This window comes from Mastigoproctus giganteus, chromosome 9 (genome assembly GCF_048544385.1).
Source record: "Mastigoproctus giganteus isolate SK-2022 chromosome 9, ASM4854438v1, whole genome shotgun sequence".
Taxonomy (NCBI): Eukaryota; Metazoa; Arthropoda; class Arachnida; order Uropygi; family Thelyphonidae; genus Mastigoproctus; species Mastigoproctus giganteus.
Window position 1 is genome coordinate 69,645,792 of NC_143583.1, and position 19,232 is coordinate 69,665,023.

Here is a 19,232-nt window from a genome sequence, read left to right on the forward strand (position 1 = left end):
GAAGAAGTAAATGAGGAAGAAGAAAAGTTGGTTGTGAGTTTTAAGTTGGACAGTAAATGAATGTTGAGTGGTTGCAGCACGTGTTCTAACTAGTTTGGAAGGAGAGTGAGGAGGAATTACAGAAGCCAATTCAGAAGAACAAGCACCCATGGAAGTATCTATAAAGAGGCATGCAGCAGAAACAGAACATCTATAAGCCAGAAGTGGAGAGACTTTGTAGGAGACAGGTCATAAATTAACCTCACTGCCCTCTTTTGAATGGAGTCTGGAAGCCTGAAAGAGGTTATGGGGAAACAACATTCCATGTAGGGTAGAATTCAGATTTCTACCGAGCGAGTAACTGTTTGGAAGAAAAGTAACACCAGGAGTGAAAGAGAAATACCAATTGTTTAGATTCAAAGGAAGCAATATTTGTTATGTGCTTGTACCAAGAGAGGTTAAAAGTCAGGGTAATCCTAATAGAGACATGTGATCTTGTCTAGAAATCTGAGTATCATCGAAGATAAGCTTAGAATCCTTTTTGCGAGATATAATACAGGACTAAGTTTTAGGATTGAAATGAACTAAGTTATTTTTGCCTGACTAGAGAATTAATTGGGGATCAGCATTTAAGTAATTGGTGGTGGATATTCAAGAAGTTGAATCTGTTTATGCAGGGTAAGGTTTCTCAAACTGGAAGATGGTATGCAATGTGGTATCATAACAAAACTATGGATAGTATTTCCACAAGTGAAATAAGGTCATTAAAACACAAGAGGAAAAGAGTGGGAGAGAGAGAGAGAGAGAGAGAACTGAAACATGGGGAATACCAGCATTAGTAGAAAAGACAGAGCTAACAACAATCACTCAGTGAGTGTAGAGAGAGAGAGAGAAGAAGATTGTTAAGACCTTTATAACAAATACAATCAAAAATCCTTTAAGACATGTCAAGAGCAACTGCTTAAGTTTCACAAAACTTCTCCACTGAACTCATCCATGGATGGGTGACATAAGCTGAAATATCACCAGTAGATCAACACTGACAGAATCCATACTAGTGATCATTGATCAGATCTAAAATCTCAAGATAGTTTAGGAGTAGGCAGATAACAGATTTAATTTGGAAAGAGTAGAGGTAAGTGCAATGGGACAATAAATGGATGGGATAGGGATTTGTCACCCTTTTTAGGAACTAGCTGAATATGAGCAAATTTCCAAGCAGAAGGAAAAACATTAGTGGAATATGAGTGTAAAAAGGCAACACATAAGAGGAGTAAGCTCAGGAGCATAAATTTTGAGAACAAGTGAAGGAATACCATCAGGACCTGGAGCTTTTTTTTTTTTATATCAGCATTGTTCAAAATTCTTCTGACAGAAGACCACAGGAAGCACTGAGTGGTATGTACTGGGAATGACAGGAGGTGGATTACCAAGATTGTGAATAGAAGAGTTAGAAGAAAAGTAGAATGCTAGTAAATAGGCTTTATCTTTAGCTGAGAGGCACTAGAAACAATCAGATTTTAAAAGAGGTAGAAGTATACATGAGCAAAAGTTGCAGACAATAGCTCTGGCAAGAGAACAGAATGCCCAGCATGCCCAGAATACCATCTGGACAAAAAGCAAGTTTTCTACTCTTAGCCTGCTCAAAATCTAATTAGGACTGATTAATAACTGCTTTACAATTGTTGCCAGATTCAGTGTAGGCAGAAAATGATTTGAATGATATTCATCATTTATGATTTAAGTGTTTACATCTCAGAGAATTGTGCACTGGAAATATAGCTGCTACTAATTTAATAAGTTATGATATACATAACTCATTAAAGCATTTTTAATTTCATTTATAAAACTAGTAGCAGTTATTTTATGCAATATATTTTTATTGCATAAAATAACATGTATTTTAATTGTTTTAAATGCTTCTCTATTTTTATCTCAACTCAAATAATTTACTGAAAATCAACTCACTGCCCTCCCCAAAAATAAGCAAAATGCAGTTCACAAGTGGCATAACCGGACAGAAAAAAGGAAATTACAAATAAGCAAAACTGCAACTGCTGAGGGACACCTGGTAATGCTTTCTTGACTTTTGAGAATTGTAAAGGTTTTCAATAAAGTGTGACAATTTTTTCAGATCATATTGAAATCCACTGGCACATCACTCACACATTCCAGTATTCAGGAATTAAATTTAAAGTCTGCCATCTGTCTTAAGGAAACATTTTTGTTCCAGTTCCTTAATAAATTCTTCAGTTAAACTAATGGGTTTATCAATTGAAACAATTTCTTCTTTAGTATTAGTATTGGCAAATGATGCTTCATTTGTCCCTTCATCAATATCATCAGTCTTCACTTTTATCAGGATGTGCACTGAAATGATGTGCACTTAGAATTTTTTTGAGGAGAAACTGCCAATCAGACATTATACCTTCAACTTCCAAAGTGTCTAAGGGAAAGACAAGGTGTGACTCATGACCAGACAAGTGGCCATTACATCATAACAATGCACTTACTAATGCTGCATTATCTGTGATATAATTTCTGATGGGTAAAATATCCTTCAGATGGAACATCCTGCAACCCAATTTGGCTCTATTTGACCTCTTTCATTGCTAATTATGAAAACTTCACTAAGAGGGATACATTTGGGTCTTTAGAGGAAGTCCAACAACATGTATACTGGGGACTTTAAAATCAATATCAATCAAGGACTTGTTCTACAAATTTATTTCAATCATGGCAGAAGAGAATGTCTTCATGAAAAATTGCCTAAGCAAAATATTTCCATTATTAGCCATTAACTTCCTGAAAGAGATTACAACCTTCTTGAACTCTGCTTAAAGGATCATAAGAAACTGCTATTTTTGTTCTAGAATCAAAATTTGTAGAAGAATCTTGACACACACACACACACTTCCCAGTGTTCCAGTATTCAGGGATCAAGTTTAAGATTATTACTATATTTAATAGCCTCCATAGCCGAATGGTCAGGAGCGGGAGTGCAGTAGCACACGCTCTTTGAATAGACTGGGGTTCAAGCCCAACTGCTGAATACGGTTGATCTGCCAACCCACACTGGACCAGCGTGGCAGATTATGGTCCAGTTCCCTCAGCATGAATTGTTGAGGCTTCCATCCTGCAGTGGGTTGATAATGGCTGCACTTTACCATATACCTCGTATGCACATCAGGTTTCTGGGAGCATCGGCAAGAGGAGCCTGTCAGCAGCATGGCCTGATGATGCGTATTGGTAAGATGCCTGAAACATCACCTTAATGTATAGTAGTTTAGGCAAATGGCTTAATAAACTATATTATTAATTCACGTGGTATATGAGTGGTATTAAATGTAGTACTAATCATAATGGAAAACAACATGTAACGTCCTTCCCCAACTATATTAAGTTTAAATTCTGCCATCTGTCTTAATGAACCAAATCACTCACCTACTAAAAATTTTCAATGATCTAATGAATTGTTGAAGAGTTGCTTAGTTTATCATAATTAATACACAAAGTTTCATCTCTATAAAATTGGTTTAACATCTGAATTACTTCACTTGCAAATTTCCTAAACTTAAAAAAGAAAATTTGTTAATTTTTTGTACTAAAAATTATTACTTGTTTCAGTTAAAAACCTTTCATCATTTTTCATTTTGACAATTAGCAGTAGGTTAATCAAATTCTTGAAAAAATATATTACAAAAGCACAATAAAGGCTTCAGAATATCTAAGGATGCATGATCTATTACACAATAGAAGCTGCATGATACAATTGTACTCATTAGCTTACAATCACATTTCTTATGTACAGAGTTGTAATTTTTTTTTTGCACAACTGGAGCCAGAGGTAACTACTGACTGCATAATGAAATAGTAAATAACTGACTGAAAGCACAACTAATAAATAAACTAAACTTTCCTTTAAGTGTATGCTTCTCTAAATTTAAGTATTATTTCTTTTACTACAGATCACTTACCAACAAGTATTTTAGCTGCAGGATTGTCAATACCAATGGAACGCAAAATAGTTGCCCCATCATTCGTAATTTCTACTTTACCCTCTTCACGACCCTCACAAAGCAGTATTTTATCCTACAAAAGGAAAAATTTCAATATCTTTGACTGGTTTAAACGTTTTTGCTATTTTAAGAAGTTTAAAATAACATTTGCACGAGTTATATTAGCAGATCCATTCAAAAATATCCTAGAAATATATCATAAGCTCTACTCCAATGAAGGTGATCTTACATTACTTCTTCCACTATTAACTCTATTATTTTCCCTAGCACAGAAGTCAAACTTACAGGACTGAAGTTACCCACCCTTTGAACAACCCATTTGTATAGGAGAGAGAGAGAGAGACATTTGAACATCTGCAATCTGTAGGAACAGCCCTAAATCTACAGATGCTCTCATAATTATGCCTAAAGGTTTGCTTACCTCTTGCTTATACTTTTAATACAATTATATCTCTCTTTCTGATTCCCATCACTTATCATACAATCGTTAACTCCCAATCAGCATTAGAAAGGCATTTGCTATTCCCACCTCTAAAAATTTCCTGTGTTAATGTAGAATATATGTGAAGCTATAAGTTTATAAGAAAAGAGTAAAAAATACTATTTTCAAAGAGCAAAGATATAGGCGATTTTAAAAACTTGATTTCTGTGTACTGGTGTGATGGAGTACTACTTCACACGCCATACTCTTGTCCACATTAAGTCATTATTAAACCATTAGTAACCAAGAAACAGTAGAGTAGTGTACAATATGCTTTCACCATCAAACCATTTTATAAAAAATTCAATGATAGTTACGAGGCCACTTGACATTTATTTCACATTCACTTTAAGCTTAAGGGTAAAGATCCTGTACCATCTGCTCATGCCATTAAAACAATGGTATGTAATTTTGAAGAAATTAGTTCTGCTCTCAAAAAGAAGTGTCAGGGTGGAATAAGAAGAACTGTCAAGGCTACTCTGATACGGACCCAAAGCACTTAAGCATTTACTGTTAATGAAACTTATTCAATAGGACTGCACAATGAATATTGCACCAGGACTTAAATTTCCATCCTTAGAAGGTACGGTTACTATGAGAATTAAAACCTCACAATCTAGTTACCCGTAAAAATTTTTTCAAGAAATGCTAACTCACAGAAGGAAACAGTTGAATAACACTGGGCCACTTGAGGTCTGTGGGTTAACTATTGATGATCCTGCTCAGGTTGTGGAGAAACTGAATAGGTATTTTGCATCTACATTCACACATGAGGAATTCTTTAGAGAAGGGGGTGCCAGAAGTTTAATCAAACTCAATTGAGGAGCTAAATGACTTTGTGATAACCAAAAAGAAAGTGGAAGATAAATTGTAGAAGATGGGCATGGAAAAGGCACCTGGGGTTGATGGAATCTATCCAATTATATTAAGGGAGGCAGCAAAGGAGGTAAGCAAACCCTTACCCATAATTATGAGGGCATCCTTGGATTCAGGGGAGGTCCCTAAGGACTGGAGATGCACAAACATATCCCCAATTCATAAACGGGAATCAAAAGGCAGCATGAGTATTACAGACCTGTTAGTTTAACATCCGTTACAGGGAAAATAATGGAATCACCGGTTAAAGAAATAATGCAGGACCATCTGGATAGGCATCCAATTAGACTGCAATCACAGCATTGATTTGTTAAGGGGCAGTCTTGTCTAAACAATCTGATAGGTTACTATGGAACAATGACCAAGGAACTGGATGTAAAAAATAATTTTGACATATACTTGGATTTCAGAAGGCTTTTGATACTGTTGCACATAAAAGACTGCAGTACAAACTGGAGCAATGTGGCATTAAGGGCAAGTTACAGCCATGGATAAAGAGCTGGTTAAGTGGAATAAGACAGAGAGCAGTTATCATCGGGCACTGCTCTTCATGGACTAAATGTTATTAGTGTAGTTCCCCAGGGTTCAGTGCTGGGCACATATTTGTTTTCAATATTTATCAATGATATTGATTAAGGTATATCAAGTTTAATGTCTAAGTTTGCAGATGATACAAAAGTTGGCAGGGTGGTTAACGACAGTCATCAGGGTGAGCTACTGCAAAAAGATCTAGGAAAATTGGGTCGATGGCCTGAGAAATGGCAATTGAAGTTTAACATTGACAAATGCAAGGTACTGCATATGGTTAGCAATAACACCAGAGTAACTTATCAACTGTGTGGTACTACACGAGGGTAGTGGAGAATGAAAAAGACCTGGGGGTATTGTGCAGTCAGATATGAAAATTTCTGAGCAGTGCAGACATGTGGCCAGGACAGTTCATAGAGTTTTGTTAATGATACACAAACTTTGCTAGAAGAGATAAGGAGTTGATTATTCCTTTGTATAAGGCCATGGTTAGGCTGCATCTTCAGTACTGTATACAGGTCTGGAGGCCTCACTTTAGGAAGGAGGTAGAACTGCTGGAACGGTGCAGAGAAGGGCAATCAGACTGGTGAAGGGAACAAAAGGGTGCTTTTACCTAGGAAGACTTCAGTCTGCAAATAGCAGCATCTAAAGATTACACACCTGCAGGGAGATCTAACTGAGGTGTTTAATGCCTTGAATGCATTGAGCAAGCTAAATGTTAATGGCATTCTTCCACTTGCTGAGGCTACACATGAGGGGCATAAATTCAAGTTGAGGAAGGATGGTTGCAGGATAGATGTGCAGAAGTTTGCCTTCAGCCAATGGGTGGTTTCCATCCACCCACCCACTGAAACAGGTTTCCATCTGTTGTTGTGGAATTGGATGGGTTGAATAAATTCAAGGAAGGGCATGGATGGGTGAAATGTGTAGGTTATTTATTATTTATTTTTTTATTGGCTGATGCTATATAAGCTTGCTTTCTTGCATCATTTGTCATTACTACTACTACTACTACTAGTATTATCATATTCAGTTATGAACAGGATAAAAATGGTTTCCATTAGATTACTTCTATCACTGCTTTCCAAAATATAAGTAATCAGTAATTAGAATAAGTCAAATGTAATAAAAACATATTCAGTTATCATTTTAAATCTTTTAATTTCTATAATTATAAATCAATTTTCAATATTTTATTACATCATACTCACCATACCCTTTGGTCCCAGGGTACTTTTTACCAAATCTCCAATTGCAATTGCTCCAACAAAAGAAGACAAGCGAGCAGTCTCTGCCTTTTCTTCTTCTGCATCAACTTTTAAAATACGCACAGGGTTTAATGATGCAAACTGTGCCTTAAAACAAACAAAAAATAAAAAAATTATACTTACAACACACAAGTTAACAGAAATGTAATATAAAATGGCAATATCAAATATTACATCAAATCAAAATATAATTTCATATAAAATTTAATTTAAAATAAAATTTAATGCAATGCATCTAATCAAAATGTAATATAAAATAATTTTGAAGGTCTGAACATAAATGATATCAGCTTTACTAAAGCAGACTTTTTAAAACTTGATTTAAAAGAAAACCTAATTTCTTTTAAATGAATATTTTTGTCTTATCCTTTATCTGGGATGCAAATACATTAACTAAAAAAGGAAGAAGACATAAGAATAACTACAAGGAATTATTCTTTATTTGCTAAATCTTTGTCTGTTAGTTAAAACTGACAAATGCAAAATTTAACAATGCACAAATTATCACTGCAAAAATGTCTAGACATCAAGTATGATATTAATAAACCTCAAGAAATTAAAAATGTTAAATATAATCTATTCATTCCTTCATAAAATTTAACATCAACTTGGTAAAGTAAACTCAATAACATAATACAGTGTTCTCCCAGGACCTATCGAATGGACACACCGCCGGGTGAATTTAACTGACTGCCTGGCTAAAATTTAAGCGATTCTCACAGTACCATATAGTACTATATGGTACTGCTCACTGATCTCGATCAATATTAATTCAAACATACTATGTGATCGAGGTCAATGCGACAGGAGCATATAATGTTAAATTATGCAATTAATTTTTGCTCTGGATCACTTAAATCACACTTATAAATAACAGAAAATTTTATAATATTGTGAAGTATTACACTTCCCACCCAGCTACTTCATAATGCCATCCAGCTAGCAAAATTTTCTGGAGAGAACACTGATACATATAACAGACACTCGACATTGTAAAGTATATATTTAATGTTGGTTTTTTTAGGAGCATTAGCAACTAAGGCCATATTGCTCTAGGGATATGTGGTCATCATTCCCTGACCTTTCCGCATCCTCTGTATTTGGTGGTCAAGGGCTCGAACCCCAGTCTAATCAAGAAGCGTGCGGTATGCACTGCTGCTCCTGCCCACCTGGCTACGGAGGCACCAATATATTTAATAATAAAAACTTCATAGCATAATACATATTATTTCTGCATAACCGGTCCAAAGCATAGCATTTAAGTATACTACTTTAGTATTCTCAATTAAAGTGAATTTGAACAGAAATCATGCCTCGCAACAGAGCAAAGGGTTCGAAGTAACAAGAGTGCTGTGGATCGGAGGAAAACTATGGGGGAGGGTTTGACCTAATCACAGCCTCAAGAAACGTACTACCTGTCTGAAGTTTGTGGACTTTCTGGAATGGGACATCATATAGCCAACAGGGAAGATGCTTTATGGGCGTTCGACATAGCGTGAGGATATTAGCTGTCAGCTCAGCGTTCTGATGGGCAATTATAACAGTTTCAGTTGCAGAGTGAATGCTCTCGAAGGAATTAAGTTGAGGAGCCCATCAAGCTCTTAGCTGCCCACCTCAACACCATAGCTTACACTTGTGCATCAGGCAACAACCACAAATATTGTCTGTTTGTTGTTTGGTTTTTAGGAGCATTAGCAACTAAGGCCATATTGCTCCGAGATATGTGGTGGTCATTCCCTGACCTTTCCGCATCCTCCGTATTTGGTGGGCACGGGCTCGAACCCCGGTCTAATCAAGAAGCGTGTGCTACGCACTGCTGCTCCTGCCCACCTGGGTACAGAGGTGCCTGCACAAATATTGTCAGTGACACTATTGTTGGGGAAACAGAAAATACATAGTGCAAAAAGGATAGGTGGAATAGAACTAGGGTATGTCTGCCAGGGGCAAAAACTGATAACACAGAACAGATATCTTTTAAGGGCACAAATGATGATATTGTACATGTTAGTCATGGGGTAGAATTTTTCTCAGCGAGGTTTGTGCATGTTAACAGGAGATTGCTTCTACAGGGATGGGTTACACTTAAATAGAAAGGGTGCACAAGAATATTTGCCAGTGCTATTGAAGCAGTGGCTGGTAGATCAGAAAACTGCTGGCTTGAGGCAGGGGGTTACACAGACTAATAGATTAACTAGAGCCACAGGCAGAGGTGAAATTCTTGCAACACTTCTATTGGAATGAGCTGCAGCCTGGAAAGCAACGTACCAAAGATTTCCAGGTCTGCTGTGGATCATCATGGAACAAGGAAATACATGCAATGTTACGGTACTAAGAGTAAGAACAAGTGTATATATACTTGCATATACACCAATGCTAGGAGCATAGTAAATAAATCTGATGAATTTGAAGTGCTGATCAAGTCATCAAATGCAGACTGTGGGGATGTCAGAGACACTGTCACTCAGATATAAGGGATGCAGAATTTGAATATGGGGAGTACAATGTAGATTATACAATGTATAATGGCATCTGCTTAGATTTGGACTAATGTTATTAGTGGAGTCCCACAGGGTTCGGTGTTAGGTCCACTGTTGTTTTGTATATTTATCAATGATATTGATGAAGGTATATCAGGCTTAATGTCGAAGTTTGCAGATGATACAAAGGTTGGCAGGGTTGTTAATGACAGTAATGGCAGTCTGCTACTGCAACAGGATCTAGATAATTTGGGCAGATGGGCTAAGAAGTGGCAACTGAAGTTTAACCTTGACAAATGCAAAGTACTGCATATGGGTAGAAATAACCCCAGAGAAACGTACCAACTGTGTGGTACTACACTTAAGGTGGTAGAAAATGAAAAAGACCTGGGAGTAATTGTGCAGTCAGATATGAAGTTCTCTGAGCAATGCAGACAGGCTGCCAGGGCAGGTCATGGAGTTTTGTCAATGATATATAGGAATTTTGCTAGCAGGGAAAAGGAGGTGATTATCCCTCTGTATAAGGCAATGGTCAGGCCACGCCTTGAGTACTGCGTACAGGTCTGGAGACCTCATTTTAGGAAGGATGTAGATTTACTTGAGCGGGTACAGAGAAGGGCAAAAATATTGGTGAGGGGAATGAAGGGATCCTCTTACCAAGAGAGGCTTAAGTTCTGCAAATTGCAGTGGCTGGAGACTAGGCACCTGCGCGGTGATCTGATTGAGGTATATAAGGCCTTGAATGGATTGAGCACGCTGAATTCTGATGGGATCCTTCCACTTGTTCAGATTACGAACCTAAGGGGGCATAAATTCAAATTAAGAAAAGACAGATGTAGAATAGATGTGCGGAAATTTGCCTTTAGCCAGCGGGTGGTTAATTGCTGGAACAAACTTCCATCTGTCGTTGTGGAAGTTGATAGGTTGAATAAATTTAAGGAGGAACTGGACAGGCATTTGGAGGGAATGGTGTGATTTTTTTTTTTTTTTTTTGGCTGATGCTGCATAAGCTCATACATTTGCTTTCTTGCATCACATGCCACTACTATTACTACTACTATTACTACTACTACTACTACTATTTACATAGGTACATTTTTGTAAACTACAAAATAGTTTAATATTAATTTTTGCAATTCAGTTCAAAATTTATATTTAGTTGTGGTTTGGGTCATACTCCCTCACATAACGAACATGTGCAACAGGATGTTAGTGGGGGGGGGGATTGGGTGCAAATGTGCCCATATATATCACATTGTCAGGTAAACATTGCTAGTCACTGTGCTGCACCATATCATGTTGGATTTGAATGTTATATAGTATTAAATTGTTTTTAACATGAATTCATAGTATTTTTAAACTTTAAAAATTATTATGGATGTTGGTTGAAGTTTGCTACCTTGCAGTATATCTTGTTAAATAAATGTTTTCCAAAATAAATTTTTTTTCATTCTCAAAGACCATTGTTATATATAGGTAACTTAATAATAATTTTATACTATTATGCAATATCAATTATAAAAACTTAGTACTGGAAATATTTTATAATAAAAACTCTGAACTATTATATGATTTCAGAGAATATAGGCTTAGTGGTTCATGACAACTAGAAAAGATAGCTTTGCTAGCAGGAACAGGGCGGCGATTACTGCATTCCATTGTACAAGGCAATGGTCAGGTCACGCCTTGAGTATGTACTGTGAAAAGGTCTGGAGGCCTCATTTAAGAAGGATGTAGAGTTGCTAGAATGAGTACAAAGAAGGGCAACAAGACGGTGAGAGGAACAAAGGTCTTACCAAGAAAGGCTTAAGTTCTGCAAATTGCAGTGTCTGGAGAGTAGGCACATGCGGGATCTGCTTGAGGTGTATAAGGCTTTGAATGGGTTGAGCAAGCTGAATGCTGATGGGATTCTTCCTCTTGCTAAGATAAGAACCTGAGGGGGCACAGATTCAAATTGAGGAAAGACAGTTGTAGAATAGATGTGCAGAAATTTGCCTTTAGCCAGTGGGTAGTTGATTGGTGGAACAGACTTCCATCTCTTGTTATGGAAGTTGATAGACTAAATAAATTTAAGGACAAATGCTTGTCCATTTAAGGACAAGCATTTGTCCTTAAATAGACAAGCATTTGGAATGAATGGATGGATGAAACGGGAGTTTCTTTTTTTTTCTTTTTTTTTTTTTTTTTTGGCTGATGCTGCATAAGCTTGCTTTCTTGCATCATATGCCTCTACTAATGCTAATGATAAAAATATTATCTTGAAAGGGGTTTGTGAGTCAAAAAAGGTTGGGAACTGCTGATACAGATGGAAAGGCAAGCCAGGAAGAGAAGGGTTATGCTCTTAGTTAAAAAGCACAAAATCTAAGGCAGTGCAACTTTGAGTCAATTTGGTGTGACATAAGCACTGGGTAAACAAAAAAGAGAAGAGTGTGTTATAGGCCAAATGACTTTGACCGTTTTCTACAGCAGCATGTTTGACAGGTAACAAGACACAGCAACACTCTTGATCTGATTATCAGCAGTGATTGTTCATGCATTAAGAATCTTCAGATAAAAGAACCATTAGGTGGCAGTGATCACGATGCACTGATGTGGGATTTATTTAAAGATGTAACTACCATCAAAGGTAAAGGGAAGGAATTTTGCTTTCATAAAGGAAACTACAGTGGCATCAGACAGTTTTTAAATTCTATACAGAGGCCAACTACTGGTGTTACCAACAATAAATTCTAAATGGGAAGCATTCAGGAAAATAACCTAGGCTTTTCATATTGTGAAATGGATGAACTATCCACAACAGGCTTCCATCTGTTGTTGTGGATGTGGATAGTTTGAATAAATACGAACTAGACAAACTATTGGAGGGGTTGGATGAGTAAAATGGGAATTTAAAAAAAATTTTTTTTTTTTTTTTTTTTTTTTTTTGGCTGATGCTATATAAGCTTTCTTTCTTGCATCAATTTGCTACTATTAATACTGATATTAAATCACAGCTTTGCATGGATGGTTAGTATTAAGGAATTCAACTTTTTTTTTTGACATGCACTGTTAGACTCCGTTTCCAAATAAGATTCCAACAAAAAAAAAAAAAAAAAACATTAATTGATGGTATATGCCATAATGTTTATTCGGCAGTAACGACACATACAACTCCAAACACAGATTTGTGACAAACAACACTTGAAATACAACTGTCCCTTCCTCCAGTCACATAAAAACCTCCACTAGCACTCATACAATTATGTAACACCTATCTAATAAATATAAGAAAAATCACTGTTATGGCGACACTAAAATATTGGTTAGTACACTGAAATGATTCCAAATAAATTCTTTTGAAGGTGAAATGGATGAATAACTACAAGTCTATTATTATGAGAGATTTCAATCTGCTCTTTCCTGACTAGAGAAACTGCAAGTGGTAACTTAACTACAGAGGAAAAAATTTCAACTAAATAGACAATTCTTATCTGCATCAATGTCAGGAAAAATACTGGGGACAGGAATATTCTGCCTCATCATCACCAGCGATTGTGATATAGTTATATGGCTAACACTATAGGAACCAACACTGGCAAGTAATTGTGGAGTGCTAAGGTGGATGACAGCAAGTAAAGTGTCAGTTGTTAAACACAGGAGTCAGGAAAGAAGCCTATTATGGACTAGACGTTACACGGCCTCTATTAACCGAGAAGACAACATGGGTGAAGACGTGAATTTAAGGTCACTATAAAAAAGCATGAATGCTTATATACCATTAAGAAAAAAAAAAAAAAGAAGGTGATACTCCAGATTATGGGTACACCTTTGTACTTTGGCAAGAATTCCTTGCTTGAATCCCTCCCGAAGTCGCGTAAAAACCTAACCTTTTTTCACTAAACAAAAATAACTACTTGAATAGAAAGAAAACTTGTCTCACTCACCCAATCACAGAACTCAACCAGACAATCACTCCATTCTTTGGCCACACCCACAACGCAGTGACAAGGTGTATCCATAAAATGGAGTATAGCCAAAACCAAGAGGATACTAAGGTCAATTAATAAGGAATTGGATGGTTTAATAGAGCAAAAAAAAAAAAAAGGAGAGGATAGTGCACAGAGTGATGAAATGGAGAGGATGGTGCACAGAGTGATGAAATGGAGAAGATAGTGCACAGAGTGATGAAATGGATAGTATACAGTGAAAAGCTCTGAAGCATATAACAGTTACAAGTTGATCTGCAATAGTAACATAGAAATGGTTAGGCTAGCAAAAGCTGGGCATGAGAAATCACTGACTAAGAAAGCAAAGAAAGGGACAAGGAGTTTTACATGTATATAAATACAAAAAAAAAAAAAAAAGTGCATATCAGATCACACCATTGTATAGATGCATGATAGTCAATAACTCAGCAAATTAACTTTTGCACATGAGTGTAATTATAATAAAAATAAATACACTCGTGTGAAAAGGTTAAGAAAATTAATTATTCAAAGACATTTTTAGAAGCATCTCATCACCACCTGTCAGAACTATGATAAAATTTTGTGTAGACTATAAAAATAAATGGCGCCTCCGTAGCCAGGTGGGAAGGAGCAGCAGTGCGTACCACACACTTCTTGATTAGACTGGGGTTCGAGCCCGTCACCACCAAATACGGAGGATGCGGAAAGGTCAGGGAATGACCACCGCATATTCCCGGAGCAATATGGCCTTAGTTGCTAATGCTCCTAAAAAAAAAAAAATAAATAAATGAATAACTCATAAAACCTAAAAACACAAAGAATGTGAAATCATGAAAGAATAATTAACTCATGCAAATCATACAAATTTAATATTATGAATAAAGGGTTATATGATGATTAATTTATCATGGATTATAAGAAGTTAAAGGTTTTGATTTCTAACTGATGTGTAAAAGACAGCACTGCATGTTTTGTAATTAGCTTAAGGTCAAGCAAACATAATTCACCCCCCCTACAGGGTGTTAAATGAATCAAGGCAGTATTCTAGACCAGTGGCACTCTTACATTTCAGCAACTGTTTTGGAGGTGAAGAAAAAAAAATGGATAACTAACAGAAGTTATAATAGAATGAGTAAATAAAAAAAAAACAGCTACAACACAAGAAATTAAAATCAACAAGAAATGGGTTAAATTGTAAATCCTAATCAACAAATTCAATAGCAAAAAAAAACAACTAAACATTTTTTTATAAAAACAAAAACTGTTATCTAACTAAATATGGAGCTTTTAGCATTAATGATGCAAGTACAGAGGGTTAATAATAATAAAACTGCTGCAACTACAAAGATAATATTTCAGAATTACAGTACAAAGTAAATTACTGACCATATAAAATACTGCTATATACACATATATATATATAATTAATTAAAGCCTATTTTTTTTGTACATATGGTGTTAACAGTAAGTTCAGTTCTGTCGTTAGACCACTAGCATGATTTGTGCAATGCTGCAAAGACCGAGCAGGAAGTATTAAAAATCTATTTCAACTATGTAAATAAGTGTTGAAATATATATCTGAAGGAAAATCAAAAGTACATGGGCAAAGACTATCAACTTTTCACTCAGGTTATCCAGGAGGGTAATTTCAAGCTGACACCAGTGACAACACCATCACTAGTAAGTACTGAAATTAATTTCTCCTTAAGCAAATCTATACACGTGTATGCCTAATGCATTACAGATTTTCTTTGGGTTCCCCCACCTCATCATCACATTTTTGGTAAAAGATTATAAAGATTATTTACCAAATAATCTTTTACCAAAAATAATCTTAAATAACACTGTTAGGGCCATTTTATCAACTAGGAGACCCCAGAACAGAAACCAGCAGGCTATGAGAAAAGGAAACAAAACAAGTTGGAATTAACTGAATGGCTGATCATTAAATTCAGTTTTACATGAACACATTTTTCTTAGACCAGTCTGTTTATTCTGTGCTGTTAGCACTGGTCAAAATAGAGATCAAGATTATTTACTTTCCATATTCCAGTTTGGTGAAGTGATAAAATTTTAGCAGCCTATACAGTATTGAAGTCAATTTAGGTGGGTTCTGGAAAATGGCTGATGGAACTTTAATACCAAAGAAATCCTAAATGTTAAAATAGTCTAATAGTAATAGCGGCATGTGACGCAAGAAATAAAGCGTATGAGCTTATGTAGCATCAGCCAAAAAAAATAAATAAAAATTCACACAACCATTCCCTCTAAATGTTTGTCCAGTTCCTCCTTGAATTTATTTAAGTTATCAATTTCCAGGACAGATGGAAGTTTGTTTCAGCAATTAACTACCCGCTGGCTAAAGGCAAATTTCTGCACATCTATTCTACAACTGTCTTTCCTCAATTTGAATTTATGCCCCCTTAGGTCCGTAATCTGAGCAAGTGGAAGAATTCCATCAGAATTCAGCATACTCAACCCATTCAAGGCCTTATACACCTCAATCAGATCACCTCGCAGGTGTCTAGTCTCCAGCCGCTGCAATAGGATCTCTTCATTCCCTTCACTAATCTTGCTGCCCTTCTCTGTACTCACTCAAGCAAATCTACATCCTTCCTAAAATGAGGCCTCCAGACCTGTACACAGTATTCAGGGCATAGCCTGACCATTGCCTTATACAAAGGGGCAATCACCTCCTTTTCCCTGCTAGCAAAATTCCTGTATATCATTGACAAAACACCATGACCTGCTCTTGCAGCCTGTCTGTATTGCTCAGAAAACTTCATATCTGACTGTACAATTACTCCCAGGTCTTTTTCATTTTCTACCACCATAAGTATAGTACCACACAGTTGGTACGCTCCTCTGGGGTTACTTCAACCCATATGCAGTACTTTGCATTTGTCAATGTTAAACTTTAGTTGCCACTTCTCAGCCCATCTGCCCAAATTTTCTAGATTCTGTTGCAGTAGCACACTGCCATTACTGTCATTAAAAACCCTGCCAACCTTTGCATCACTGCAAACTTAAACAGTAAGCCTGATATATCTTCATCAATATCAGTGATATATATACAAAACAACAGTGGGCCCAACACCAAACCCTGTAGAACTCCACTAATAACATTAGTCCACGAAGAGCAGCATCCATTGATTACCACCCTCTGTCTTCAACCACTCTTTTATCCATTGTAGCAACTTATCCTTAATACCATTCTGCTCCAATTTGTACAATAGTCTTCCATGCACAACAGTGTCAAAAGCTTTCCTGAAATCCAAGTATATGATATCAAAATTATTTTTTGCATCGTTCCTTTGTAACCACATCATAGTATCCAACTGATTCAACTGTTACACCATAAAGATAATTTTAGTGACTGCAAAAGGTATATTAATGTTATGGATAACCTTCAGTACCGAAATTTTAAGTTTCCGACCTTTCCATTGGCTGCAAAAGGCGTGTCTGTGTGTTTGGGGGGGGATTCCTCAAAAATAGGTGGCCAGAACAGGCCAGTGGAAAACTGGGAATGTTTCCAAACCCCCACTTATGGATCCAAGCTCCTACTAAAACATAGGGTTCGAGCCCGTGCTCACCAAATACGGAGGTTGCGGAAAGGTCAGAGAATGACCACCGCATATCCCCGGAGCAATATGGCCTTAGTTGCTAATGTTTCTAAAAACCAGATAACAAACAAACTAAAACATAGGTGAATGATTAGAAGTGACAGATGATGTCCAGATTTTGTAAGCGAACAAAAATTCTGTTACTTTTTGTCAGATACATCAATTTTTAAACTGAAAGATCTACTAGTACTTAGAAATAATTAGTAACTTAAAAGTATATATTCCTCAAATAAGTTTAGACCATCAGACAATTCCTTGTATTTGGCTCATAATGACAAATTCAGATTGTTCCAACACAGCCCATTCTATGAAAGCACCCACAGAAATTCGGGTACTTTTCGCTGCTGCACATAAAAGGACAAAACTTAGGCTTATGAAGGCCAGGAGATACCATCTGATGCATTTTTCCGTCTCAAACTGAACATGTGGAAATACTTTTACACTTAATGAGAAACATATTCTGATGCTTACAAAAATAAGCGACAATAAAACTCACCATGCTTATTATTACAATAAATTATAAGTTGAAAGAAATAACGTTGAGCGTGAAACAACCCGGCACACCTTGTAGAAATTGTGCTCTTAAACAGCGCCCTCCATGAAAATGACAATGCAATACTGTATGAAAAATAAAATAGAGTCAAATCTTGCATCGTCTTTGCCTTCAGAAAGTAACTGCCATACAAAGTAAACATGATATACTATAAAATAAAATAAAGGAAAAACAATATAATACATGCATTTTATCTAGCGATGTCATTAACTATCGAAGTAATGTGTCATTAAGTATAAGGAAAGAAAAAGTTAAATGATAACAGCATACTTTTCATTTTTTTCATGGCAGGGTGACCTGAATAAAAAGCTCATACAATCTCAATATATTATGCGGATAACAGCATCTGTTCTTCGGTTGGTCTGCCTAATTTGCTGGATGAAAATCTCTAGTTTCAGAGAGAAAAACCTGCTCCTTTCCACACTTCTTTCCCGAGATCGAATGATTAAACACGGTGTGGAAAAAATCCATAAAAATTCCTCTCGTTTTAGAGGGTTTGTTTGTTTGTTTGTTTGTTATTTGGTTTTTAGGAGCATTAGCAACTAAGGCCATATCGCTCCGGGATATGCGGTGGTTATTCCCTGACCTTCCCGCATCCTCCGTATTTGGTGGTGACGGGCTCGAACTCCGGTCTAATCAAGAAGCGTGTGCTACGCACTGCTGCTCCTTCCCACCTGGGGATTCGACCTCAGACCTTTTTCACTGTGTGAAAAAGGTCTGAGGTCGTGAAGACAGTAGTAGGAGGAGAAAATTTTATAATTTTTCGTGTTAGAAGATTTCTGAGCAGAAACTTACATCTGTATAACGTTGTAATGTCAGTAATAGCATGGCTTCTCACTAGGTTTGCCAGCATTCTTAGATGAAAAGCCTGAGTTTATGAATATAAACTATGCATCCATTGCCAAGGGCCAAATGATTCGGTCATCTTGTGGAAGAGACCAAAAAAAAACTCCTCCTGTCTTTGATAGGCTTAGTACTCAGGTCTTGTGCCCATGGTGTGAAAGGATAATTACAACCACTGTCCTCCTGCGAGGAAATAAATGCGTTCTTCTTAGGGACAGTAGCAGCCGATGGTGATTTCAGCTAGCATTGCTAAAATGAGCAAGCAATTTAAAAAAAAAAATGCTTGCGTACCCTGTACTCACGAGAAAAGTTTTATTTTTTGTTAAAAACATCTTTGGAAAATCAAAACCGTTTAAAATCGAACAGCTAAAACCGAAGTTATGAACGATTTAACGTTTTATGCTCACGCCCGCTACTTACTCCACGAGATCAACGTTAGTGATCATTTAAAAACAAAACAAAGAATTATATTTTAGAGTCAACTAGAATTTTCCCATATACCCATATATGTATTGTGTCTGTAAATTGCGTGTGTTCTCTGGTCGATTTGCCTGTTTTTCTGGACAAAAACCCGAGTTGTCGGATGTGTGGGGGGAGACCTTGCTATCTACGCCTGAGACCGACTAACTCAGCCACAG

The 19,232-nt window shown here is 36.6% G+C and overlaps 1 protein-coding gene across 1 annotated transcript in view; it reads right to left on the bottom strand.

Annotated features, from left to right (window-relative positions):
- The window catches only part of CCT2 (chaperonin containing TCP1 subunit 2), a 72,761-nt gene extending 54,975 nt beyond the window's left edge, over nucleotides 1-17,786 (bottom strand). Inside the window, exons 1-3 of the mRNA XM_090381934.1 lie at nucleotides 17,695-17,786; nucleotides 7,095-7,238; nucleotides 3,957-4,071 (exon numbers count right to left, since the gene is read on the bottom strand). Coding sequence (XP_090238060.1) covers nucleotides 3,957-4,071; nucleotides 7,095-7,238; nucleotides 17,695-17,697 — 262 coding nt within the window. The 5' untranslated portion in view covers nucleotides 17,698-17,786. The remainder of the gene's footprint in view (nucleotides 1-3,956; nucleotides 4,072-7,094; nucleotides 7,239-17,694) is intronic.
- Nucleotides 17,787-19,232: the final 1,446 nt, after the last annotated feature.